Source organism: Phocoena phocoena, chromosome 16, assembly GCF_963924675.1.
Source record: "Phocoena phocoena chromosome 16, mPhoPho1.1, whole genome shotgun sequence".
NCBI lineage: Eukaryota > Metazoa > Chordata > Mammalia > Artiodactyla > Phocoenidae > Phocoena > Phocoena phocoena.
Window position 1 is genome coordinate 9,044,048 of NC_089234.1, and position 27,343 is coordinate 9,071,390.

Sequence of the window (27,343 nt, forward strand, 5' to 3'; positions counted from 1 at the left end):
CTGTAATGGGTCCAGGGAGGAGAGGCAGGTTGATGTGGGCGTGGCTGTCTGCCCATCACAGCCGCCTTGCCCGTGAAGACCCCCAGGGGCTGTGCGTGGAGGATGCGGTGAAGCTGTCTCAGCCCCATCTGTCCACTGCTCACTCCGCACTCTTCTCTGCCTCAGGGGCACGACAGGGCAGGGCCCCGTGGCCTTTCTCACTCCTTGTGGGAGCCCACGTTAACCTGTCTACCTAACATGAAGGGATTAGTGCTTAGATGTGACGCTGGAAACAGTGACCGAACCGACACTTGCTTTGAAAAAGTTCTTTATTTGGCTTGTCCTATAATAAGAAAAGGCTAAGATATACACCACAGGCCAAAGAAGCTGGTTCATGAAAAGTCAGAAAAGAAATTCTATCTAGAACATGCGCTGCTGCTTCTAGTGTGTGGCTCACTGCCTCACGTGGGATTCTAGGTTCCAGCACCTGCTTGCCTGACATTTTGTCCCAGCACCAAGTCTGCGTTTCTGGGAAAACCTGCTCCCATCTTTCTCACCCCCTCCTCCACCACCCACCACTGTGCACCTGGGCCAGAGTTGGGTGCTCTGTGTGCCAAGCTCTGGACACTGGTTTCTTCCCTCCTCTCACGGGCTCCAGAGCATGGGGGCCTGTGTCTGAGCACTGCGCGTTATCTCCTGCTTCACATCCTAGAGCTCAGACGCTGGCCATGGGCAGCACGGGTGCTCCTCCCCAATGTGAAGGCTGCTACAGCCAAGAGCACGACCAGGAAGACCCCAGCAAGGATGGTGGTGCTGTGGTAGCTCCCCTGGGCGCTGGTCTTCTCTTCCAGGTCAACCTCTGGCTGGTCTGGGAAGGAGAGGGGAGAGAAGTAAGGACGGGGTTCCGAGGGCAGGGTGATGGCAATCAGAACTGTTTGGTGGGTGGGGAAAAGAAGGGAGAAAAGAGTGCCTTTCAGGAAAATGAGGTCAGACCCCAAAGAGCAGCTGAGTGTCAGCCCTGGCAGATTTCACAGTGTCTTGTCAGCCAACAGGAGCAAAGGTTTGTGAACAGGAAGTCAGAGCTGGCCTTTGGCATAAGATCTGGCTGAAGGCTCCCGATGGATGGGAGGAGAGTGAGTTGGGGCATTTGAGCCCATTTGGGAAATGGGCACAAAGGTCCCAGCAAGAGGGACACCGGACTTAAGCTAGCACAGTGTCGGTGGGAAGAGAAGGGAAACGAGAGACATGAGCAGAGTCCCCATCGGCCGCCTTTGCCCCTCCCTCTGCCCTGCCTTCCTTCTCTCTTGTAGCTCCAGCCCCCGTGGTGGGTACCATGCAGGTGACTTATGGCCGCACAGTGTCCCCTCCCGCTGGAATGGAAGCTCCTCCGGGCAAGGATTTTGATATATTTAGTTCTCTGTCTCCTGGCACATAATAGGTCTTCCAAAGATGCCTGGAATGTTGCAGATGGGAGGAAAGAGCCTGGAAGCAAGCCAGACTTCCAGGGGAGGGCCTGGATCTGGGCCCTGAGGGGAGAGAGCTGTCAAAGATCCTTGTGGGGTGAAGCCTGTGACTGCGGGAGGATTTGTGACTCTAGCGCCGCCCCACATCTGCCCCTGTCACCAAGGCCACCACATTTGTTGACCTGGCCCGGCCTGGACCAGAAATCACGGGAATCCCTCGGCAGACATTTCCTCACCCACATGCACAACAGAACAGCACAGTGGGAAATCTGCTCCCCGTTCTAGATGGGGAAAATGAAATGGCTTTTCCAGGATCAACCCCTTGGAGCCGTGAGAATAAACCAGTCCTGCCTGGACCTACACGGCCCTGCCCAGACCCTGATTGCATGAGCTTCTCCAGGGCTACAGTTTGTCATCATCATTATAAGTAATAATGTGACGATTAATGTTAACATTGGTGACAATAACGATAGTAGCAAAATCACCGCTCTTTGCAGCCAGTGGCTTGTACCCGGCAAGGGCCAGAGCTGTGTAACTAACAGTATTCTGTGTAACGCCCTCAACAGTCCTGAGAGGTGAGTGTTAACGCTTTTGTTTTACAGATGAGTGTGAGGTTGGGTATTCAGAACCCAGAGGGTAAAACTGTCAGGTGTTCCGTGTCCCACATTAGAACTGTCTTGACCAAACCCTACACGTGCATCCCCCATAGACCAGAAGCTCTTGGAAGAAGGTGAGAACCAGGTCTAGCTCCACTTCATATCACCCAGGGTAGCACAGGAGCCCTATTCGAGGGGAAACGGGACACCCATGGAAGTAACCCAAGTCCCCATGGTGCACGGGCCTGGGCCCCGGCAGATGGCGGGGTGGGGAGATGGCCACCTACCCAGGCTCCTCTTCTCAGCATGCGGGACCTGCAGCTGGATGGGTCCCAGGGCGACATCCACCTTCTCCTGGTAGGAGCCCACACCCCTCTTGGCCCTCACGATGCAGCCTCTACTGCAGCGGGACGAGGCGTCGTACGCCCTGCACACGACCATCTTGCACTTCAGGTACACGGAGGGGAAGCGGCTCAGGAAGTGGAAGGAATTGAACTTGAAGCGGAGGACGTTGGGTGAGGGCTGGTGGTAGGATCGGTAGGTTTCATCCTTTACACACCTGGAGGAGGAGAGGAGGCACCGTCAGCTCTCAACAAGGCACTGCACTCCTCGTGCCACCCACCCCGTGGGCTGTGCACCCTCCTCAGAGGGTGGCGGTCAGGGGACGGCCTGCTGCCTTCACAGCCTTCCTTGTGGACCACCTGCTTGGCATGCTCTTTGTGCGGCACCCCATCTCCTCCTTCTTGTTTAATCCTTCCAACAGGCTGTGATATGGGCTTCACTACGCTCATTTGATGGCTGCAGAAACTGGCTCAGAGAGGTGCTATTGCCTGTCCGGAATGATGCAGCTGGGACGGGGCAGAGCTGGCATCCCAACCTCCATGTCTTTTTTCATATTAAGGCTTGCCTGGAATTTAGTCACTCAGTCTAATTTTACTTTATAGCTAACCTGCTTGATGGCCACTCAGTTCTCCAGATGCCCAGAGGTGACAGCCTGGCTGGTTAAGCTGGAGCTACTGGGAGCCCAGTCTGCCTTCCTTGAGCTCTAGGGCTGGTTGTGTGCGAGTTATCAGGTAGAGGCTGAAGTCCACCCCATGAAGACACTCCTTACCCACTTCGGATGAGATCATAAGTCAAAGATGTAAAGTCATCGGGAGATGGTGACGCCACACAGGTGTCCACAAATAAGGCCAGGGAGGCGTTAGAATGGAGGATTTCAGCCTGAAGGTACAAATCCTGGTTCAGGCCCACATAGTATGGGCTGCTGGTCACGGGATATAAGAATGAAGAGGATGTATAAAAGGAAATGTTCATGTCAAAATTGCTGTACTGTATGTTCTTGACCTCGAGGCTGTCATTAGCAATGTACATCGTGTTAACCCAGGTGTTCTGGAGCATTTTGCAGCTGACGTAAATGTGGAGGTCCTTCCTCCTCTTGATGATGCCACTCGAAACAGCTGCTTTGAGGGAGTTGGAGTAGGTGATGGTATCATTATCCACCTGGGAGAGACAGGCAGGCGAGCAGAGTCAGGCAAACGGCACCTGCTAAGGGAATCTCATTGCTGCCTCGGGTGAGAATGAGACTGAAATGATGCTGCAAGTCTTCGGAACCTTCCCAGAACCACACAGAGACGGTACGTGCCTATCACCACGGCTGCCGTTCCCTGGGATGGATACCCCTCACCGGCAAGACTCCCTCCTTTCTCACATCCCCTTTCCTCTGCCACGTGCTGGGGACCACAGTGTGTCGGTGCCTCCCAGGAGCTGCTGCTTATGGAAAGATGGGGGTGTCTGGATGACGCCCTACCCCTGCTGTATGACTAAGCTGAGTGTGGTCTCCATGGCTCAGGGCCCTTCTGGCTTGTTCTATTTCATTCTCACTCTTGCTGGGAGAAATCAGGGGAGGCAGTCGTGGGAGGGGCTAGTGCGATTCGTTTTCACTGTGCTGTTTGGATGGGTCAGTAGTTACTGCAGTTTGGTGTCTGAAGCTGCTGGAGCCTGAAGCAACAGAGATCCAGAGCTATGGCTGCGGCAGGTCTCTGACCTCTGGGGCAGGAAATTCCCCAGAGGCTCATATGGACAACAAGGTGGTGGTGGCGTGTGTAGGGGTTGGAGTGGAGGCCATGGCAATGCTGGAGCACTTCCCGTCACGCTTTGCCTCTCCACTCCCCAAACCACAGGACCATTTCCTGCTGTGCCTTTCATGAAGCAGCAAATTCATAAGAATGTTGGTCTCTCATGCTGTTTGATGTGCCTACCGTCTCATAAGAGTGACCTTTCCAGAGACAAGAGTCTCACACCTGGTGGTCTGTAAGCATTTCAAGGAAAGAGTGATGTCTAAGCATCTCTCTTTTCCCAGGGCTTGGTGTTAACTATAGCATCAGTAGCAGCAATAAAGATCCATGGAATGGAGGAAAGGTCCAGGGGACAGAAGTCCAGCAAAAGTACCTGTGATGAAAGAAGGATGGTGCCAGGAGCAACCAGCCCAAATGGCCAAGAGGACACAGGTGAGCGAGCGCCCCTGCAGGCCCCATGGTCATGAGCATCTGGCCGCAGGTGAGGTGAGCACAAGAGTAGCAGCCCCAGGTGGAGACTGGGGGTGGTGCACTCTTTCCCTCCCAAATGCTGTGATGGTCCTAAGCAAACTTGTCCTTGCCTGGTACGAGGTCCCACCAGCCGTGGGTGCCTCTGCAAGAACAGGCACAGAAATAACGCCGTAGTGGCCTAAATAGAAGCCCCAAAATGTGAGACAACCTTACTCTAAAAAAAAATAGGGGCTCCCCTGGTGGCACAGCGGTTGGGAGTCCGCCTGCCAATGCGGGGGACGCGGGTTTGTGCCCCGGTCTGGGAGGATCCCACATGCCGCGGAGCGGCTGGGCGCGTGAGCCATGGCCGCTGAGCCTGCGCGTCCGGAGCCTGTGCTCCGCAACGGGAGAGGCCACAGCAGTGAGAGGCCCGCGTACCGCAAAAAAAAAAAAAAAGCAAGTTTGTCACTGTCACTAAATGTCATATGACATTTAGTTATATACCCTGTCAGGAGCAAAAGTTCATTCCTTGCCATTGGGGAAATGAGACAAGTTCCCTGCTGAAGCCAGCACTTGTACAACTATATATAATTATTCTTTAGAGCAGCATGTGTTGGAGAGGTTTTAACTTCATGTCTAAGGTTGCAAAATTCAGCTCTGAGTTTGTCCCTTCCAGAAAGACATGTGAAAAGAGAAAAGTTTAACAACTGTCTAAAGTGGTCTTGCCACCCTGGGACCCTTGCCCACTCTCTGACCGTGGGTTTCCCTTTTCTCCCGTCAGAGGGAGGCTCTGGCCTGCAGGGGGCGCCAGAGCCCGCACTTTGGACTCAGGTCTGGCAAAGGGCCTAGGATGGGCTCTATGCCTTCCATTCCTTCATGGGAAGTACACTGTATTTTCCGCCTTTATATTTTCTTTAAAAAAGCCGGGGGAGCTTTATATTGGAGTGCCAGTGGTTATCGCAATAAACCATATAAATGTTGCCACCTTGTTACTCCTTCAAAGACAAGCTGAGGTGCCTTCAATTGAACTCTGTATATTCACATGAAAGTGTTCTTGAATCCACATTTGCCTGTGGTTTCCGTGGTCAAGCTAGATTCTGAATGCACGCCAAACAGTGAAAGTGGGGGGCAGGTGTATTTCTTGATCATCAGAAGCTGTTCTGATTTTAAATTAAAATTCATTATTACGCGTCTGCTCAGTGTACAAGGCACTTGGGATGGAGTGGGAGTCTGGCAGACACGTCAACGGCTATCCCATGGAGACTCGGCCTCTTCCGCCTGGCGTCCCACTCCTGTGGTGGGGAGACCTTGCCCATTCAGACACACGAGCCAACGTTTGTCAGACACCCACTAAACGGGGCACCTGGAGGAGATGTAGACAGTCCCAGCTACGGATCATACTGTCCTGCCTTTGAATGCCGGCTCCACAGTTCATGACCATGTGGCCTAGGGCAAGTGGCTTAACCTCTGCAAGCTTCCGTTTCCTCACAATTAAATGGGAGTAGAAGTTGTCTCGAGAATTTTGAAAGTCTCGTGGAACTCTTAGTTCAGTGCCTGGCACGCATACTAGCCCTTAATGATATGATTATAAAGGCTTAGGCTCCACACCAGGGGCACTTGCAGTTGCATAGATGAATGAAACATTGGCCTGCCCTGGAGGCACGGTTTGCTGGGGGATACAGGTATTTAAGTAAGCAGAGGAATCAGAATGTAGCCTGTGCTACCCATGACCAGCCAGGTTAGAAGACCAGGGCTGGCCCGTGGCTTTGGCAGCTCCTATTGGAGTTGAAGGAACACAGATAGGAGGGCTCAGATGTCAGAGGCTCCAGGCTGCATATTTGGAACTGGGAGGGGTGGGTCACCTTTGGCAGACTGATTCCCACTGACTAAACTCAGGACAAACCAGAATCCAACACGATTGACTGACAGCGCGAAATGTAAAAGCCAGGTCGACTAGAACGTTTGCAGGGCGTGACCCATCTGTACCCTCTTCTGCGTGTAAGCCTCCCTGACCCACTCAGCTCCGATCAGAAGGAGCTCTGGTGTCTGTAGGGACTGTCCAATGGGAGCTGGGGGGCCACAGTGGCGACTGCAGACCCTCGGGCCCAGGCACCCACCTGTGGCTGACAGGCCCATCTGGTTAGCTAAACGAGTGTCCCCTCCCTCTCTCACGGTTCCTTGTGACCTTGCCAGGTAACGAACAGCACGCTCATAGCACCTAGCCGGGCACGCGGCAAATGTACGGTACGTCTTTGGTGACGGGCAAACCCTCTGATCGCGTGTGTCACACACATTGTACGTACTTGAGCCTTTTGTGCTGTATATTTATACTGCGGTCCTAAACCTAATAAAAATATTTGCACTGTGTCTGTTCCCTGACAGACAAAATCTTGAAGTGATTACTTAGGTGTCAGCCAAAAATTCAGAACTTAGAGTGCAGAGTTTTAAATGAATTTACATAAAATTAAATGCAACAACTCTAAGTTTACCATTCGGTGGGGTTTGACAGTAAAAGACTCAACACTCCCATTAATTCAAACAGCTCCATCCTGCCCCTTTGCAGGCAGTCCCCTCCCACCAGGTCGGCTCACTATGTACACAGATTTCATAGAAATGACATCACAGGGTGGGTAGTGCCTGGCCTCTTTCACTCAGTGCCACATTTTTGAGATTCTCAGAGTCTGGCATTGGCCCTACCGCTTCCCGGCTAAGTAGCTTTAAGCAACCTGCTTGACCCCTCAAAGCCCAGTCTCCCTGTTTTTCAAGCAGGATGACAATGAGAGGAGACTTGCATCATCTTGGTGGGGATTTGGGGGAGTTTGACACAGACTAATCTCAGTGTCTGCCACTTGTGGGGGACGGGATTAAGAAGTTTCCTGGGACATGAGACTTCTCCATGCTAAAATCTGCAAAGTCCCAGGTCAACCAAGACAACTGGTCACCCCAGGTGGTGACAGCTCAACAAATGATAGCTGCAGAGGCCAATTTACTGTGAAGCTAATGGAGGTTAAGCTTCAGGGCCCCCCTGCACAGGCTCTTCCGGGGCTCAGCAGTGCACTGGCACAGCCATGTGTTTTTGTAAGATTTCTAAAACTAAGATATGCTTGCATTCTTTCCATGAACGAGGCACCTGCCTCTCTTGCCCACCCCAACACCAACCTGTATCAGCTCCAGGCCCTTCAGAACCTGGAGCTGCCCCTGGGAGCTGCTATCGCTCTTGCCGAAGCGATAGCAGCCTGCCAGGCACCCTCTCTGGTGGACAATGTGGGAAAAACTCCCCACTGACTTTCCTTCCTTCTATTTGGACATGGCTGCAGCTATGTCATGGCACCAAGGGACGGATTTGTATCTTCAGCCCGATTACGTTCTGGTTATACCATCATCGTGTTTTCTGGGTCCCCAGAATTCAAAAAGCACAGCGCAGGGCACTGTAAGAAAGCTGGCTCAGCAGGAGGGAGAGGAAGAAGCTCCAGGCTTACCTGCTCGATGGTGCCACAGCCAGAGTAGGGAACTGTGAAGGTCACCTGGCTCGAAGTAATCTGGGGCCGACACCGGTAGCTCCTGTTCCAGCCGGGAATGACAAGGTCCTTGGCAGAGTAACCCAGGGACTGGAGGTAGCCCACACTCACGCTGGCGCGCATGTGGTTCTGCAGGCAAAGCAGCTCTGGGGGCCAAGGGCAGACAGTGCGGTCAGTGTCAGCGCCCCCCCAAGCCCACAGAAAGGTGCAGAGATTGAGATGGCTGGCAGATGGTCTGCCTGCGGACACAGCTCACCACCGCGCCAGGTGCCCTGGGGCTCAAGTCAGTTTCACTCTCACGAGACCCCTTGAGGGCCCAGGGACTAGGATTTCTCTGATGGAGAAGTGAAGGCAGGGTGTGAAAAAAGCAAAATGTTTTGCTAAGTTGCCGCTTATCCATATAGTAAAGTAACGCTCGGGTTGAATCGAGGGGATGTCGGAAAATCAACATCCTTAGCTATGGACCTAAACATAGGTCCTTTAGCTAAGGGGCGGGTCAGTGCTTAAAATCCTGACCTCAGGACTTTAAAAGAGAGCCAGTACCTCACCTTGCCCGGCCCCTGGCCAATCTGTACATCGGTCCACTTAACAGCTCAAACCGTGGCCATCAGCCTCTGCTGGACGTGGCCGAGCGGCCAGCTCAGACCGTCTTCAGGCAGCAGCCGAATGTGCTAGATCTCAGGACAAGGTCACAGTGTCCCACACTCTGGGAAGGCCACAAGGCCTCAAGCCAGGTGCTCCCCTCTGCCCTTGACACTGACATCTCACTATCTGTTGAAAGCAACACCTTGCCCTTCTACTTCATCTCTGCTGACCACAGAAAGGCCAATGCGCCACCCATCGGCCATGTCTGGGAGCCAGAGTCCCAAGACCCACTGCCCTAGGCCCCTTTCTGCACCGGATCGAGCCTTGGTGACCTGAAAAGGCGGCCATCACTTCTCATCTCACAGCCATGGGATGGCTGAGCAGCAGGAGTCACTCTGAGGGGCCCCACCCAGACAGACGGGGACTTACTCGTGCTCCCAGGGGACAGACTGGAGTAGTATTCAGCCTGGAACCCTCTCATCTTGATGCTGCCATCGCTGATGAAGCGAATGGACATGAAGTTGGATGACGAGGTGAAGGAGCCCCTTGCCCCATCACAAACCCGGGCGAGCAGAGGGGAGCTGTGGTAAGGGCCGTCAAACACTTCAATATAATCGTAGTTACAGCCGCCTTCAAGCCTGCGGAGACACAGCACACAGTTCTGGCTTCACTTTTTTTTTTTTTTTTTTTTTGCGGTACGCGGGCCTCTCACTGTTGTGGCCTCTCCCGTTGCGGAGCACAGGCTCCGGACGCGCAGGCTCAGCGGCCATGGCTCACGGGCCCAGCCGCTCCGCGGCACGTGGGATCTTCCCGGACCGCGGGGCATGAACCCACGTCCCCTGCATCGGCAGGCGGACTCCCAACCACTGCGCCACCAGGGATCTGGCTTCACTTTTAACCAGGATTTGATGCAGGGGGTCAGATCTCCGTGAGAGGCATCACACGTCTAACCAGAAACTGTGACAAAATTAATAATTGAAAGTAATCGATTTCTCTTTTTATTGAAGTATAGTTGATGTACAATATTTACAGTTATTATAAAATATTGGCTATGTTCCCTGCATTGTATTGATGCAATGTATCCTTGTAGCTTATTTTATACATAATAGTTTCTACCTCCTAATCCCCTACCCCTGGACTGTCCCTCCTCCAATCCCTCTCCTCACTGGTCACCACCAGTTTGTGAGACTTTCTTAAATTGGGCGGAGATTCATCTTCCCATGACCTCCATACATGGTTCTAGTCCGGCCTTTTGGGGTCACACATATGAGATCTACAGCCCCTCTCCTGACAGCCTTTTGTATCACATGAGAAAGGATCACATCCTACCTTAGACTTTTTCTTTGATCAAAAAGACCCCAGTTTCCCATAGAATTTTTTAAAATCCATGAATTCATAGTGATAGAAACAAATAATTGAACAAAAAAATACTGGGCAAGTCAAATAGCCTCTCTGCAGCTCAGGTTTCTTATTTACGAAGGTGAGATCTCCCTACCCATGTACACTGAAGAAAGCCATCGTGAGGCTCAAACAATGTAATACATGGAGAAGTGCTTCATAAGATGTCACAGATGGTGGTCATTGTTACTAAGACGCTGGCTCAGAACCAGTCACGGTCAACCTTCCTCCAAAGGATTTCATCCAGTCCCCACAATCCAGTGTGAATTGTAATGATGAAGAGATTAAAATAATATTGTACCTTTCTCAAAACCCCACACAAATTTCTAAGGCAGAGACTCCCAAGGCCACCGCAACCAAGAGAGAAAACTACTTTGTTCAGTGGTGGCTGTTAGAGGAGAAATTATGGACACCCCTTCCCAGGACTCTAGAAACTACTGGTGACTCGCTGTGGTCACCCCTCCTTGAACCAGTCACGTATCACTGTCATTCTGATGAAGCCTCCTCCACTTAAAACAAGGATTCCCACTCTTCGCTGGATGAGGAACAGATAACCTAACCTCTGCTGCAGGGATTTCTCCTCCTCTGCCCGAAACTCGCCCCAAAAAAGGAGGAAGTAGAGTGAAAAGGGTTCAGAAAAACTGGTGTGGTTGCTAACAGGATCCTTGTTAGTATTTCTCCTAACAATTATTATTATTACTATTATAATAAATATTGTAATAATAATAATTATCATTACTCCTAACAATAGTCCCACTGGATAACATTGCCCAAGTATTTTCATATATTTCTCTCTTGTGACCCTCCCAGTAACCAGCAAGGGTAGGAAAGCAGTTATTTTATTCTCCTCTCTTGAGGCTAAGGTGAATTAAGTGATTTCCCGTGGTCACACAGGAAATTAGTGACATAGGTGCAACTTGAAACCAGTCGCTCTGGTCCTGGTGCCACCTCTGTGCTCGGTCGAAAATGGAACCCATAAGAAGAAATGTCAACGGGGCAAACATCTCTCCTGAAGTGCTAGGTGCCGTTTATCCCCTTCTAAAGTGTCTGCAAGGTCCCTCGCACACACTTACTGGACGTCTCTGAAGACCAGAGTCACACGGTAGTTGTTTTGAACTTCGATGTCCCACACACACTTGGCATTGTTCGGATACTTCCCAGGGTAGAATGGGCTGAAAAAGCTCCCTGAAGGTTGAGACAGGAAGCCTCCACAGGAATAATTTGCTGTTGGGATAAAATGGAAATACTGATGACCCACAATGCATACTGCACAGTCAGTCACCTGGGGGAGATTTTTAAAACAATTCCCAAGACAGAAACCCACCAGGCGGTGCCTAGACCCCAGCTACACACTGATGGTCAGTGGGGCGCCTCTCCACAGAGACTGTCCTTAGGGAAAACATCTCCTCACCATTCTCCTCATCCCTCCCCGGTGTCCCTGTCACTGAGGAGAAGGGAAAGGGGACTTGTCGGGGAGCTCAGAACTTACTGGCTGGGCGGGTGGGGGTGTAAACAGGATCTGTTGACAAAGAGAAAACATAATGATCAGTTCCCTGGTACCCTTGACACAACTGTTGAGTCCTTGCTGGCTCTGTGCCTGGAAATGTGCCAACCCTGGGTTCACAGTGAATGCTGGCTACAGGCCTTGCCCTCAGGGACCACACAGCCTGGAGGAGAGGATGGAAAAGAGCAAATCCCAGCCTCATGGGCTGGGACTGCGATGGAGCAAAGCCCAGGAGGTGGTGGGAGCCTGGAGCTTTGGCTCCTGACCCAGACTGAGCAGGGAAAGGGGGTTGGATAATCAGGGAGGCAAGGCAGAAAGGGAGAGAGGGTGTTCCAGGCAGAGAGAACAGTGTGTGATGAGGAACCTAGGTGTACGTGGCACATTTGGGGAACCTTGGTGTGCATGCAGCAGGGACAGGAGGGATGGCGGGAACTAGGAGAGAATTGTGCAGAGCCCTAGAGGTTGTCCTGAGCAGTGAGGATCTGTGACCAGAAGGCCCTGAGGAATCCGTCCCCGAGACTGGGACTGACCTTGGCATCTTGTGAAGATGCCCCTAGCTGCACTGCAGAGAATGGATCAGAGGGGAGGGGCAGCCTGAAGCTGCCACTGCTTCAGGAAGCCAGGTGGGGAGGAGGGGAGGGTGGGGACGGAGAGGAAAGGTCTCAGGGGTGGGGGGAGAGGGCGAGCTCAGCAGCAGCTCGAGAGCAGCCGGTCAGGAGATCTTGCTGATCACACACCGAGCTCGGAGCTGAAGCGGGCTCCAGCCAGCCAGCGCTGACCGGGGTCTAGTGTCCAAGGGGAGGGGTGGGATCTACACGGGGGGTGGGGGGGCAGCCTCGCCTAGGGACTGACCAGAGATCCGAATCTTAGGCTGGCCAGGCTACTAAAGGGCAAAGAGGAGCCTAAAGAGATGCCCGGCCCTCCTGGGGCTGGGACATCAGCTGCAGGCATTGCCACGTGCCAGGAAAGGCAGGAGAGGCAAACGCTTTGGAGAGCGAGCACCGTGACTGCAGCTCGGGGACCAGCAGGCAAGGCTGGGGAGAAGGAAGCCGTGCCCTTTCGGTCAGGTGGAGAAATTTGATAGTTACTCTGAGTGGTTGCAGTTGATGGGTGCCACCAATCTAGAAAGAAAATGAAGTGATCTTAGGATATTGCTGGATAATTTTTTAATTCCATGGTCATCAGTTTGATGGAGAAAATAAATCCTTTTCCTTACTGCAGGACTTCTCAGAGCCTTGACCATTCCAATTTAGCACTGTGACTGGCCAAAAAGGGTTGGAGTATATAGCACTTCCCAACATACTTAGCACCAGATATTTTCTCTGTATCATAAAAATCATTTGAGGGATTGTTCTCAATGTGAAGCATTCTTTAACAGACAAACGTTTGTAGGAGTGTTCCTCGGCCATGTTTCTAGCATGGTCACAGTTCTCTATGGAATGACTACAAGTTATTTTCATTGGAAACAACCAGAAAACCAAACCTCTTCCCCCACAGCATGTCTGAATGAGCGCTGGCAGCAAGCAGTGGTAGGAGACCAGAGGGGCCCTCCAGCCAGAGATGAGTAACAGCCATAGTCGGGGGGACTCGGCTTATCACTAAAACAGATTCCAGAGTCCTCAGAGGGAAAGCACACCATAGGAGGAGGCTGCTCTTCTCCTTCTATTTCTGGAAACCCGAGAGGGTAGAATTCCGGAGAGGAGTCTTCGGTTGGGCTGAACTGACTCACCTGTGGTAGTAGAGTAGATTTCTGGGCCTGCAAGAAAGAGGAAACATGATCAGCCTCACCACCCAGTATGTGCTGAAACACACCTAGCAGGTTCCTGAGAGAGAGATGCTGAGTACCTGGCCCCTACCCTCCAGGGCGTGAGAAGAGCGGCCTGGGAGTTGTCCAGGAGAGATGAATAGCAAACCTCAAACTCATATATCAGTCTCCACAATAAAAACGGTTTTGGGGGAATTTCTTGTTGCAGCCTGGATTCACCCTTCTCTGCCCTGGTGGTCCACCAAGGAAGGTACTACACCAGACCCAAGAGATTCAGAGACCAAGGAATATGGGTGATGCATTCAGGGAAACTGCCCATATTTCAGGGAAGTTCAGGGTGAGAGGAGCCCAGCACAAAGAGCCCTTTTCTGGAGAAAACCACACTAAAATTGAAGTTCAATGACTTGGAAGCCAACCTGAGCAGATGAAACTGGAGGCCACGTGGTGTCCAGAGTTGTGGGAGTTCCAACTACTGTGGGAACTGCTCTACAGGCACCTAGACACAGGGGTCCAGGAAGCCCAACATCACTTATTTCCAACGTCAAGGTGATTAGCTCTGTGTCTAGATGGCCGAGTGGACCCAAACCAGTCCTCAGCCTCACAGCATTTATGGGCCCCCTGAGGCAGCTACACTGAGGGGTCCTGGTCTAATTCAAAATCCCATGTGTGATTTGTCCGGCCCGACCGTAGGTGATGACAAGGCTGTGCCCGGCAGGCCACACAGGAGCCACTACCCTGCGCAAGGCAGACCTGCTGCCCAGACAGTGCACCCCAGTTCCCTGCGGGGGATACTGTCCCGGACTCAGGAACCAATCCCTGGGCCACCTGCAGTCCTAGGCCATGACCTCCATTCAGAAACCTCATGACAGAACTAGCCACTCTTGCCTCCGCCTTGCACTGTGGCTGTAGAAAAAGGGCTTCAAGTCACTTTCAGTTTGGTTCTTTTTTCCAATTCACCATCTACATGCCTGGCAGCTTGTCAAAGAGCTCATACTAATTCTTAGCAGAGAGACAAGGTGATGTAAGGAAGCGAGAAATGTAGAAAATGCTTTGAGAGGGGATCAGAGTGTCAGAAGGAAACCACGCCCCCAATGAGGGACACCCAGCTTATGTGAGACCAACCTGAGCAGACGACACCGGCGTCCTCGCTGTGTCCACAGTTGTGTGTGTTCCAGCCTCTGTGAGGACAGCTCCACAGGTAGTTCTCATGCCCCGAGCAGCCCACGTCATCCAGGACAATCGGCCCTGAGCCCTGACCGTACCGGGCACTTCCAGGGGCCGATGTGGCCCAGCCACAGCCCAGCTGCCTGCAGACCACGTTGGCGTCGTTGGTGTCCCAGTCGTCGTCACACACGGTGCCCCAGGAGCCTCGGTACAGGACCTCAACCCGGCCCTGACACCTGTCACCTCCATTCACCAGCCTCAGGGCCAATCCTGATTCAGTTCCTGGAAGGAGACGGGAAAATGCACTCTCCTGTGTCTTCCGGAGGAACAGGTCCTGAGGACCGAACGCGATTCAGAATCCTTCCAGGGAAAGACTTCTGAGTTCAAGGTAATGTTTTCCTTCCTGAGGACCTGACTGAGCCCGGTCATCATCATTTTTCCCCACGGGGCTGTTTGATAGAACCCTTGGCAGTGGACAGAGGAACGCATGTTCTCTGATGGGTTCCCCACAAGGCCCAGGAATTCAGTGGCTGATCCCAGGCTTGGGAAGGAGGTGGGAAGAGAGAAGCCCACGGCCTGAATCCGCAGGGACCACTGGGATGAACTTGAGCCCCTGTAGCAGGAGCCCAGCAGAGACAGCTTCCCAGACCCCGCCAAGGAGCCACCTTCGGATGTTCACTCCCACATGGGAACCCACTGCATCAGGCCCAAGGCTATTCTGAAGACTACTTATCGCTGAGCACTCACTCATGTCATTATTTAACCCCAAACTTATGTTGACTCTTGAACAAGCCGTGCACCCGCCGAAAATCATCAGAGCCCATGGACATGATTAGGGAGAAGGCATCTATTGGTAGCAGGCTGTTCAGAGTCCTTCCAGGGCTTGTCAGCTGAAGAGCTAGAAAAAAACAGACTCTCTCCCATACTGGGATCGAGACCTGTGGCTGACAACTGCCCCCTGGCAGGAAGAGAGCTGACAGTGAAGTCCATAAACATTAGAAAATAGAGGTAATAAAAGTGCACAGGAAAAGCTGTACTGGAACTTCTGGATCCAGCTCTACCTGAAGACCGTCCTACCACTGACCTTTGGAAGTCATTGCGGCCCCCACTCCCACCCCCAACTCAAGAGAGTGTGAGCTGGGATCCGATCACTTGGCAACCAAAGCATTCTGAGTAATGTATGCCACAACTGGGAGGCGAAGGTTCTCCACAACTCTGGCACGCGAAAGGAACCCTCCACATTAGACGAGGTGCTGGGCTCAGAGGCTCAAAGCATGAGTCAGGAATAGCACCCAGGTCTGATGAGTGGAGTGTCTGCAGGATCCAAGTGAGGCTTACCATCGGCAGGAGCTGTGGGCGTCCACCAGCCTGAAGGAAAGCATAGCAGGATTAGAGAGAAGGTGTCTACAGTCAGGGTTGCTCTAGTGACCTGTCACTCATATCAGGGAATGTGGGGTCTGAGACTCTCCACTGCCTGGGGGAAGAATAGGTCTTTTCTGAGAGCCTGCCGTGAGCCAGATCATGCCCTCCAATGTCCATGGTCCGGCGATGAGGCGCCCCACTCCACAGGAGCAATTAGCACGCTCTCCTGACTGAGTGCTCTCTGGGGAAAGTATCCGTTTTCGACTCCGCGGGGTGGGGGGACTCGAAACAGACCCGTTCTCCCTGCCCACATAACTCTCGGTCTAGACAATGCTTTCAGGCAGAAATGAACCGAGGACGGTCCTCCCTGTCACCCAAAGCTCTGGGGAGACACTGTGTAGCCACAATGTCCTTAAATCGCTGAGCCAGACCCGAGGACCCTTGTGCTATGGCTCCTCTGGAAGCGTCTGCTCGCTCTAGAGTGATAAAGGCAGGTACTGAGAGGTGGCAAACATCCACTAGCCCCGCCAGGGGCCCCTGGCTGGAGTCTGTGGAGGTGGGTGGGGAGCGAGGGGACACCCCGGAGTCAAGAGGCACAGGACTCACCTGGCAGGGGCGTGGACTGGGTCCCGGCACCTGGGACAGAGAGAAGGCAGATCAGACACCTTGCACACAAGGGGCACCACAGGGGCAAAGGGGGACGGCGCTGAGCAGGTGACAGGCTCAGTCCATGCCTGAGCCCTGCCACGCGAGTGGGACCTCTGCCATCCACACCCCCCAAGAGGCTCCTCCTGAGAGGTCCAGGCAGCCCAGCATCCCTTATTTCCAATGTCAAGGTGACTGATTAGCTCTGTGTCTAGATGACCGAGTGGACCCAAACCAGTCTTCAGCCTCACAGCATTTATGGGCCCCCTGAGGCAGCCACACTGAGGGGTCCTGGTCTAATTCAAAATCCCATGTGTGATTTGTCCGGCCCGACCATAGGTGATGACAAGGCTGTGCTCGGCAGGCCACACAGGAGCCACTGCCCTGCGCACGGCAGACCTGCTGCCCAGACAGTGCATCCCAGTTCCCTGCAGGGGCTACTGTCCCAGACTCAGGAACCAAACCCTGGGCCACCTGCAGTCCTAGGCCATGACCTACATTCAGAAACCTCGTGACAGAACTAGCCTCTCTTGCCTCTGCCTTGCACTGTGGCTGGAGAAAAAGGGCTTCAAGTCACTTTCAGTTTGGTTCTTGGTGCCAATTCACCATCTACATGCCTGGCAGCTTGTCAAAGAGCTCATACTAATTCTTAGCAGAGAGACAAGGTGATGTAAGGAAGCGAGAAATGTTGAAAATGCTTTGAGAGGGGATCAGAGTGTCAGAAGGAAACCACGCCCCCAATGAGGGACACCCAGCTTATGTGAGACCAACCTGAGCAGACGACACCGGCGTCCTCGCTGTGTACACAGTTGTGTGTGTGCCAGCCTCTGTGAGGACAGCTCCACAGGTAGTTCTCATGCCCCGAGCAGCCCACGTCATCCAGGACGATCGGCCCTGAGCCCTGACCGTACCGGGCACTTCCAGGGGCCGACGTGGCCCAGCCACAGCCCAGCTGCCTGCAGACCACGTTGGCGTCGTTGGTGTCCCAGCCGTCGTCACACACGGTGCCCCATGAGCCTCGGTACAGGACCTCGACCCGGCCCTGACACCTGTCACCTCCATTCACCAGCCTCAGGGCCAATCCTGATTCAGTTCCTGGAAGGAGACGGGAAAATGCACTCTCCTGTGTCTTCCGGAGGAACAGGTCCTGAGGACCGAACGTGATTCAGAATCCTTCCAGGGAAAGACTTCTGAGTTCAAGGTAATGTTTTCCTTCCTGAGGACCTGACTGAGCCCGGTCATCATCATTTTTCCCCACGGGGCTGTTTGATAGAACCCTTGGCAGTGGACAGAGGAACACATGTTCTCTGATGGGTTCCCCACAAGGCCCAGGAATTCAGTGGCTGATCCCAGGCTTGGGAAGGAGGTGGGAAGAGGGGAAGCCCACGGCCTGAATCCGCAGGGACCACTGGGATGAACTTGAGCCCCTGTAGCAGGAGCCCAGCAGAGACAGCTTCCCAGACCCCGCCAAGGAACCACCTTCGGATGTTCACTCCCACATGGGAACCCACTGCATCAGGTCCAAGGTTATTCTGAAGACTACTTATCGCTGAGCACTCACTCATGTCATTTTCAAACCCCAAACTTAACCTGACTCTTGAACAAGCCGTGCACCCACTGAAAATCATCAGAGCCCATGGACATGATTAGGGAGAAGGCATCTATTGGTTGCAGGCTGTTCAGAGTCCTTCCAGGGCTTGTCAGCTGAAGAGCTAGAAAAAAACAGACTCTCTCCCATACTGGGATCGAGACCTGTGGCTGACAACTGCCCCCTGGCAGGAAGAGAGCTGACAGTGAAGTCCATAAACATTAGAAAATAGAGGTAATAAAAGTGCACGGGGAAAAGCTGTACTGAAACTTCTGGATCCAGATCTACTTCAAGACCGTCCTACCTCTTAGCTAAGGAAGTCATGGCGGCCCCAACTCCCACCCCCATCTCAAGGGAGTGTGAGCTGGGATCCGATCACTTGGCAACCAAAGCATTCTGAGTAATGTATGCCCCAACTGGGAGGCGAAGGTTCTCCACAACTCAGGCACGCGAAAGGAACCCTCCACATTAGACGAGGTGCTGGGCTCAGAGGCTCAAAGCATGAGTCAGGAATAGCACCCAGGTCTGATGAGTGGAGTGTCTGCAGGATCCAAGTGAGGCTTACCATCGGCAGGAGCTGTGGGCGTCCACCAGCCTGAAGGAAAGCACAGCAGGATTAGAGAGAAGGTGTCTACAGTCAGGGTTGCTCTAGTGACCTGTCACTCATATCAGGGAATGTGGGGTCTGAGACTCTCCACTGCCTGGGGGAAGAATAGGTCTTTTCTGAGAGCCTGCCGTGAGCCAGATCATGCCCTCCAATGTCCACGGCATGGCGATGAGGCGCCCCACTCCACAGGAGTGATTAGCACGCTCTCCTGACTGAGTGCTCTCTGGGGGAAGTATCCGTTTTCGACTCCGCGGGGTGGGGGGACTCGAAACAGACCCGTTCCCCCTGCACACATAACTCTCGGTCTAGACAATACTTTCAGGCAGAAATGACCCCAGGACAGGCCTCCCTGTCACCCAAAGCTCTGGGGAGACACTGTGTAGCCACAATGTCTTTAAATCGCTGAGCCAGACCCGAGGACCCTTGTGCTATGGCTCCTCTGGAAGTGTCTGCTCGCTCTAGAGTGACCAGGGCAGGTACTGAGAGGGGGCAAACATCCACTAGCCCCGCCAGGGGCTCCTGGCTGGAGTCTGTGGAGGTGGGTGGGGAGGGAGGGGACACCCCGGAGTCAAGAGGCACAGGACTCACCTGGCAGGGGCGTGGACTGGGTCCCGGCACCTGGGACAGAGAGAAGGCAGATCAGACACCTTGCACACAAGGGGCACCACAGGGGCAAAGGGGGACGGCGCTGAGCAGGTGACAGGCTCAGTGCATGCCTGAGCCCTGCCACGCGAGTGGGACCTCTGCCATCCACACCCCCCAAAGAGGCTCCTCCTGAGAGGTCCAGGCAGCCCAGCATCCCTTATTTCCAATGTCAAGGTGACTGATTATCTCTGTGTCTAGATGACCGAGTGGACCCAAACCAGTCTTCAGCCTCACAGCATTTATGGGCCCCCTGAGGCAGCCACACTGAGGGGTCTAGTTCAAAGTTCAAAACCCGTGTGAGATCTGTCAGGCTTGTCTGTAGGTGGTGACAAGGCTGTGCCTGGCAGGCCACACAGGGGCCACTGCCCTGCGCACGGCAGACCTGCTGCCCAGACAGTGCACCCCAGTTCCCTGCGGGGGATACTGTCCCGGACTCAGGAACCAATCCCTGGGCCACCTGCAGTCCTAGGCCATGACCTCCATTCAGAACCCTCATGATACAACTAGCCACCCTTGCCTCCGCCTTGCACTGTGGCTGTAGAAAAAGGGCTTCAAGTCACTTTCAGTTTGGCTCTTTTTTCCAATTCACCATCTACATGCCTGGCAGCTTGTCAAAGAGCTCATACTAATTCTTAGCAGAGAGACAAGGTGATGTAAGGAAGCGAGAAATGTTGAAAATGCTTTGAGAGGGGATCAGAGTGTCAGAAGGAAACCACGCCCCCAGAGAGGGACACCCAGCTTATGTGAGACCAACCTGAGCAGACGACACCGGCGTCCTCGCTGTGTACACAGTTGTGTGTGTGCCAGCCTCTGTGAGGACAGCTCCACAGGTAGCTCTCGTGCCCCATGCAGCGCACGTCGTCCAGGACGATCGGCCCTGAGCCCTGACCGTACCGGGCACTTCCAGGGGCCGACGTGGCCCAGCCACAGCCCAGCTGCCTGCAGACCACGTTGGCGTCGTTGGTGTCCCAGTCGTCGTCACACACGGTGCCCCATGAGCCTCGGTACAGGACCTCGACCCGGCCCTGACACCTGTCACCTCCATTCACCAGCCTCAGGGCCAATCCTGATTCAGTTCCTGGAAGGAGACGGGAAAATGCACTCTCCTGTGTCTTCCGGAGGAACAGGTCCTGAGGACCGAACGCGATTCAGAATCCTTCCAGGGAAAGACTTCTGAGTTCAAGGTAATGTTTTCCTTCCTGAGGACCTGACTGAGCCCGGTCATCATCATTTTTCCCCACAGGGCTGTTTGATAGAACCCTTGGCAGTGGACAGAGGAACGCATGTTCTCTGATGGGTTCCCCACAAGGCCCAGGAATTCAGTGGCTGATCCCAGGCTTGGGAAGGAGGTGGGAAGAGGGGAAGCCCACGGCCTGAATCCGCAGGGACCACTGGGATGAACTTGAGCCCCTGTAGCAGGAGCCCAGCAGAGACAGCTTCCCAGACCCCGCCAAGGAGTCACCTTCGGATGTTCACTCCCACATGGGAACCCACTGCATCAGGTCCAAGGTTATTCTGAAGACTACTTATCGCTGAGCACTCACTCATGTCATTTTCAAACCCCAAACTTAACCTGACTCTTGAACAAGCCGTGCACCCACTGAAAATCATCAGAGCCCATGGACATGATTAGGGAGAAGGCATCTATTGGTAGCAGGCTGTTCAGAGTCCTTCCAGGGCTTGTCAGCCGAAGAGCTAGAAAGAAAAGACTATCTCACCTCCTGAGATGTATACCTGTTGCTGACAACTGCCCTTTGGCAGGAAGCAAGAGGACAGTGAAGTCCATAAACATAAGACAATAGAGGTAAGAAAAGTGCAGGGGAAAAGCTGTACTGAAACTTCTGGATCCAGATCTACTTCAAGACCGTCCTACCTCTTAGCTAAGGAAGTCATTGCGGCCCCAACTCCCACCCCCATCTCAAGGGAGTGTGAGCTGGGATCCGATCACTTGGCAACCAAAGCATTCTGAGTAATGTATGCCCCAACTGGGAGGCGAAGGTTCTCCACAACTCTGGCACGGGAAAGGAACCCTCCACATTAGATGAGGTGCTGGGCTCAGAGGCTCAAAGCATGAGTCAGGAATAGCACCCAGGTCTGATGAGTGGAGTGTCTGCAGGATCCAAGTGAGGCTTACCATCGGCAGGAGCTGTGGGCGTCCACCAGCCTGAAGGAAAGCACAGCAGGATTAGAGAGAAGGTGTCTACAGTCAGGGTTGCTCTAGTGACCTGTCACTCATATCAGGGAATGTGGGGTCTGAGACTCTCCACTGCCTGGGGGAAGAATAGGTCTCTTCTGAGAGCCTGCCGTTACCCAGATCATGCCCTCCAATGTCCATGGCATGGCGATGAGGCGCCCCACTCCACAGGAGCAATTAGCACGCTCTCCTGACTGAGTGCTCTCTGGGGAAAGTATCCGTTTTCGACTCCGCGGGGTGGGGGGACTCGAAACAGACCCGTTCCCCGTGCACACATAACTCTCGGTCTAGACAATGCTTTCAGGCAGAAATGAACCGAGGACGGTCCTCCCTGTCACCCAAAGCTCTGGGGAGACACTGTGTAGCCACAATGTCCTTAAATCGCTGAGCCAGACCCAAGGATCCTTGTGCTGTGGCTCCTCTGGAAGTGTCTGCTCGCTCTAGAGTGATAAAGGCAGGTACTGAGAGGTGGCAAACGTCCACTCGCCCCACCTGGGGCTCCTGGCTGGAGTCTGTGGAGGTGGGTGGGGAGGGAGGGGACACCCCGGTGTCAAGAGACACAGGACTCACCTGGCAGGGGCGTGGACTGGGTCCCGGCACCTGGGACAGAGAGAGAAGGCAGATCAGACACCTTGCACACAAGGGGCACCACAGGGGCAAAGGGGGACGGCGCTGAGCAGGTGACGCGCTCAGTCCATGCCTGAGCCCTGCCACACGAGGTGGGACCTCTGCCATCCTCACCCCCCAAAGAGGCTCCCCCTGAGAGGTCCAGGCAGCCCAGCATCCCTTATTTCCAATGTCAAGGTGACTGATTAGCTCTGTGTCTAGGTGACCGAGTGGACGCACACCAGTCTTCAGCCTCACGGCATTTATGGGCCCCCTGCGGCAGCCACACTGAGGGGTCCTGGTCTAATTCAAAATCCCATGTGTGATTTGTCCGGCCCGACCGTAGGTGATGACAAGGCTGTGCCCGGCAGGCCACACAGGAGCCACTGCCCTGCGCAAGGCAGACCTGCTGCCCAGACAGTGCATCCCAGTTCCCTGCGGAGGATACTGTCCCGGACTCAGGAACCAATCCCTGGGCCACCTGCAGTCCTAGGCCATGACCTCCATTCAGAAACCTCGTGACAGAACTAGCCTCTCTTGCCTCTGGCTTGCACTGTGGCTGGAGAAAAAGGGCTTCAAGTCACTTTCAGTTTGGTTCTTGGTGCCAATTCACCTTCTACATGCCTGGCAGCTTGTCAAAGAGCTCATACTAATTCTTAGCAGAGAGACAAAGTGATGTAAGGAAGCGAGAAATGTTGAAAATGCTTTGAGAGGGGATCAGAGTGTCAGAAGGAAACCACGCCCCCAGAGAGGGACACCCAGCTTATGTGAGACCAACCTGAGCAGACGACACCGGCGTCCTCGCCGTGTCCACAGTTGTGTGTGTTCCAGCCTCTGTGAGGGCAGCTCCACAGGTAGCTCTCGTGCCCCGAGCAGCCCACGTCATCCAGGACGATCGGCCCTGAGCCCTGACCGTACCGGGCACTTCCAGGGGCCGACGTGGCCCAGCCACAGCCCAGCTGCCTGCAGACCACGTTGGCGTCGTTGGTGTCCCAGCCGTCGTCACACACGGTGCCCCAGGAGCCTCGGTACAGGACCTCGACCCGGCCCTGACACCTGTCACCTCCATTCACCAGCCTCAGGGCCAATCCTGATTCAGTTCCTGGAAGGAGACGGGAAAATGCACTCTCCTGTGTCTTCCGGAGGAACAGGTCCTGAGGACCGAACGCGATTCAGAATCCTTCCAGGGAAAGACTTCTGAGTTCAAGGTAATGTTTTCCTTCCTGAGGACCTGACTGAGCCCGGTCATCATCATTTTTCCCCACGGGGCTGTTTGATAGAACCCTTGGCAGTGGACAGAGGAACGCATGTTCTCTGATGGGTTCCCCACAAGGCCCAGGAATTCAGTGGCTGATCCCAGGCTTGGGAAGGAGGTAGGAAGAGGGGAAGCCCACGGCCTGAATCCGCAGGGACCACTGGGATGAACTTGAGCCCCTGTAGCAGGAGCCCAGCAGAGACAGCTTCCCAGACCCCGCCAAGGAGTCACCTTCGGATGTTCACTCCCACATGGGAACCCACTGCATCAGGCCCAAGGTTATTCTGAAGACTACTTATCGCTGAGCACTCACTCATGTCATTTTCAAACCCCAAACTTAACCTGACTCTTGAACAAGCCGTGCACACGCTGAAAATCATCAGAGCCCATGGACATGAATAGGGACAAGGCATCTATTGGTAGCAGGTTGTTCAGAGTCCTTCCAGGGCTTGTCAGCCGAAGAGCTAGAAAGAAAAGACTATCTGGCCTCCTGAGATGTATACCTGTCGCTGACAACTGCCCCTTGGCAGGAAGCAAGAGGACAGTGAAGTCCATAAACATAAGACAATAGAGGTAAGAAAAGTGCAGGGGAAAAGCTGTACTGGAACTTCTGGATCCAGCTCTACCTGAAGACCATCCTACCACTGACCTATGGAAGTCATTGCGGCCCCCACTACCACCCCCAACTCAAGAGAGTGTGAGCTGGGATCCGATCACTTGGCAACCAAAGCATTCTGAGTAATGTATGCCACAACTGGGAGGTGAAGGTTCTCCACAACTCTGGCACGTGAAAGGAACCCTCCACATTAGATGAGGTGCTGGGCTCAGAGGCTCAAAGCATGAGTCAGGAATAGCACCCAGGTCTGACGAGTGGAGTGTCTGCAGGATCCAAGTGAGGCTTACCATCGGCAGGAGCTGTGGGCGTCCACCAGGCTGAAGGAAAACACAGCAGGATTAGAGAGAAGGTGTCTACAGTCAGGGTTGCTCTAGTGACCTGTCACTCATATCAGGGAATGTGGGGTCTGAGACTCTCCACTGCCTGGGGGAAGAATAGGTCTTTTCTGAGAGCCTTCCGTGAGCCAGATCATGCCCTCCAATGTCCACGGCATGGCGATGAGGCGCCCCACTCCACAGGAGTGATTAGCACGCTCTCCTGACTGAGTGCTCTCTGGGGGAAGTATCCGTTTTCGACTCCGCGGGGTGGGGGGACTCGAAACAGACCCGTTCCCCCTGCACACATAACTCTCGGTCTAGACAATACTTTCAGGCAGAAATGACCCCAGGACAGGCCTCCCTGTCACCCAAAGCTCTGGGGAGGCACTGTGTAGCCACAATGTCCTTAAATCGCTGAGCCAGACCCGAGGACCCTTGTGCTATGGCTCCTCTGGAAGTGTCTGCTCGCTCTAGAGTGACCAGGGCAGGTACAGAGAGGGGGCAAACATCCACTAGCCCCGCTAGGGGTTCCTGGCTGGAGTCTGTGGAGGTGGGGGGGGGAGGGAGGGGACACCCCGGAGTCAAGAGGCACAGGACTCACCTGGCAGGGGCGTGGACTGGGTCCCGGCACCTGGGACAGAGAGAAGGCAGATCAGACACCTTGCACATAAGGGGCACCACAGGGGCAAAGGGGGACGGCGCTGAGCAGGTGACACGCTCACTCCATGCCTGAGCCCTGCCACGCAGGGTGGGACCTCTGCCATCCTCACCCCCCAAAGAGGCTCCTCCTGAAAGCTCCAGGCAGCCCAGCATCCCTTATTTCCAATGTCAAGCTGATTATCTCTGTGTCTAGATGACCGAGTGGACCCAAACCAGTCTTCAGCCTCACAGCATTTAGGGACCCCTGAGGCAGCCACACTGAGGGGTCTAGTTCAAAGTCCAAAACCCGTGTGAGATCTGTCAGGCTTGTCTGTAGGTGGTGACAAGGCTGTGCCCGGCAGGCCACACAGGGGCCACTGCCCTGCGCACGGCAGACCTGCTGCCCAGACAGTGCATCCCAGTTCCCTGCAGGGGCTACTGTCCCGGACTCAGGAACCAAACCCTGGGCCACCTGCAGTCCTAGGCCATGACCTACATTCAGAAACCTCGTGACAGAACTAGCCTCTCTTGCCTCTGGCTTGCACTGTGGCATACGGAGAAAAAGGGCTTCAGGTCACTTTCAGTTTGGCTCTTTGTTCCAATTCACCAGCTACTTGCCTGGCAGCTTGTCAAAGAGCTCATACTAATTTTTGGCAGAGAGACAAGGTGATGTAAGGAAGCGAGGAATGTAGAAAATGCTTTGAGAGGGGATCAGAGTGTCAGAAGGAAACCACGCCCCCAATGAGGGACACCCAGCTTATGTGAGACCAACCTGAGCAGACGACACCGGCATCTTCGCTGTGTCCACAGTTGTGTGTGTTCCAGCCACTGTGAGGGCAGCTCCACAGGTAGCTCTCGTGCCCCATGCAGCGCACGTCGTCCAGGACGATCGGCCCTGAGCCCTGACCGTACCGGGCACTTCCAGGGGCCGACGTGGCCCAGCCACAGCCCAGCTGCCTGCAGACCACGTTGGCGTCGTTGGTGTCCCAGCCGTCGTCACACACGGTGCCCCAGGAGCCTCGGTACAGGACCTCGACCCGGCCCTGACACCTGTCACCTCCATTCACCAGCCTCAGGGCCAATCCTGATTCAGTTCCTGGAAGGAGACGGGAAAATGCACTCTCCTGTGTCTTCCGGAGGAACAGGTCCTGAGGACCGAACGCGATTCAGAATCCTTCCAGGGAAAGACTTCTGAGTTCAAGGTAATGTTTTCCTTCCTGAGGACCTGACTGAGCCCGGTCATCATCATTTTTCCCCACGGGGCTGTTTGATAGAACCCTTGGCAGTGGACAGAGGAACGCATGTTCTCTGATGGGTTCCCCACAAGGCCCAGGAATTCAGTGGCTGATCCCAGGCTTGGGAAGGAGGTGGGAAGAGGGAAGCCCACGGCCTGAATCCGCAGGGACCACTGGGATGAACTTGAGCCCCTGTAGCAGGAGCCCAGCAGAGACAGCTTCCCAGACCCCGCCAAGGAGTCACCTTCGGATGTTCACTCCCACATGGGAACCCACTGCATCAGGCCCAAGATTATTCTGAAGACTACTTATCGCTGAGCACTCACTCATGTCATTTTCAAACCCCAAACTTAACCTGACTCTTGAACAAGCCGTGCACCCACTGAAAATCATCAGAGCCCATGGACATGATTAGGGACAAGGCATCTATTGGTTGCAGGCTGTTCAGAGTCCTTCCAGGGCTTGTCAGCTGAAGAGCTAGAAAAAAACAGACTCTCTCCCATACTGGGATCGAGACCTGTGGCTGACAACTGCCCCCTGGCAGGAAGAGAGCGGACAGTGAAGTCCATAAACATTAGAAAATAGAGGTAATAAAAGTGCATGGGGAAAAGCTGTACTGAAACTTCTGGATCCAGATCTACTTCAAGACCGTCCTACCTCTTAGCTAAGGAAGTCATTGCGGCCCCAACTCCCACCCCCATCTCAAGGGAGTGTGAGCTGGGATCCGATCACTTGGCAACCAAAGCATTCTGAGTAATGTATGCCCCAACTGGGAGCCGAAGGTTCTCCACAACTCAGGCACGCGAAAGGAACCCTCCACATTAGACGAGGTGCTGGGCTCAGAGGCTCAAAGCATGAGTCAGGAATAGCACCCAGGTCTGATGAGTGGAGTGTCTGCAGGATCCAAGTGAGGCTTACCATCGGCAGGAGCTGTGGGCGTCCACCAGCCTGAAGGAAAGCACAGCAGGATTAGAGAGAAGGTGTCTACAGTCAGGGTTGCTCTAGTGACCTGTCACTCATATCAGGGAATGTGGGGTCTGAGACTCTCCACTGCCTGGGGGAAGAATAGGTCTTTTCTGAGAGCCTGCCGTGAGCCAGATCATGCCCTCCAATGTCCACGGCATGGCGATGAGGCGC

General features: G+C 54.1%; 1 protein-coding gene across 1 annotated transcript in view; it reads right to left on the reverse strand.

Annotated features, from left to right (window-relative positions):
• Nucleotides 1-680: 680 nt before the first annotated feature.
• DMBT1 (deleted in malignant brain tumors 1) overlaps nucleotides 681-27,343 on the reverse strand; it is a 77,565-nt gene continuing 50,902 nt past the window's right edge. Inside the window, exons 22-37 of the mRNA XM_065894806.1 lie at nucleotides 25,744-26,067; nucleotides 24,934-24,963; nucleotides 22,908-23,246; nucleotides 22,109-22,138; nucleotides 20,099-20,422; nucleotides 19,288-19,317; nucleotides 17,276-17,599; nucleotides 16,466-16,495; nucleotides 14,456-14,779; nucleotides 11,554-11,583; nucleotides 11,138-11,288; nucleotides 9,096-9,304; nucleotides 8,043-8,227; nucleotides 3,150-3,538; nucleotides 2,326-2,597; nucleotides 681-847 (exon numbers count right to left, since the gene is read on the reverse strand). Coding sequence (XP_065750878.1) covers nucleotides 681-847; nucleotides 2,326-2,597; nucleotides 3,150-3,538; nucleotides 8,043-8,227; nucleotides 9,096-9,304; nucleotides 11,138-11,288; nucleotides 11,554-11,583; nucleotides 14,456-14,779; nucleotides 16,466-16,495; nucleotides 17,276-17,599; nucleotides 19,288-19,317; nucleotides 20,099-20,422; nucleotides 22,109-22,138; nucleotides 22,908-23,246; nucleotides 24,934-24,963; nucleotides 25,744-26,067 — 3,158 coding nt within the window. The remainder of the gene's footprint in view (nucleotides 848-2,325; nucleotides 2,598-3,149; nucleotides 3,539-8,042; nucleotides 8,228-9,095; nucleotides 9,305-11,137; nucleotides 11,289-11,553; nucleotides 11,584-14,455; nucleotides 14,780-16,465; nucleotides 16,496-17,275; nucleotides 17,600-19,287; nucleotides 19,318-20,098; nucleotides 20,423-22,108; nucleotides 22,139-22,907; nucleotides 23,247-24,933; nucleotides 24,964-25,743; nucleotides 26,068-27,343) is intronic.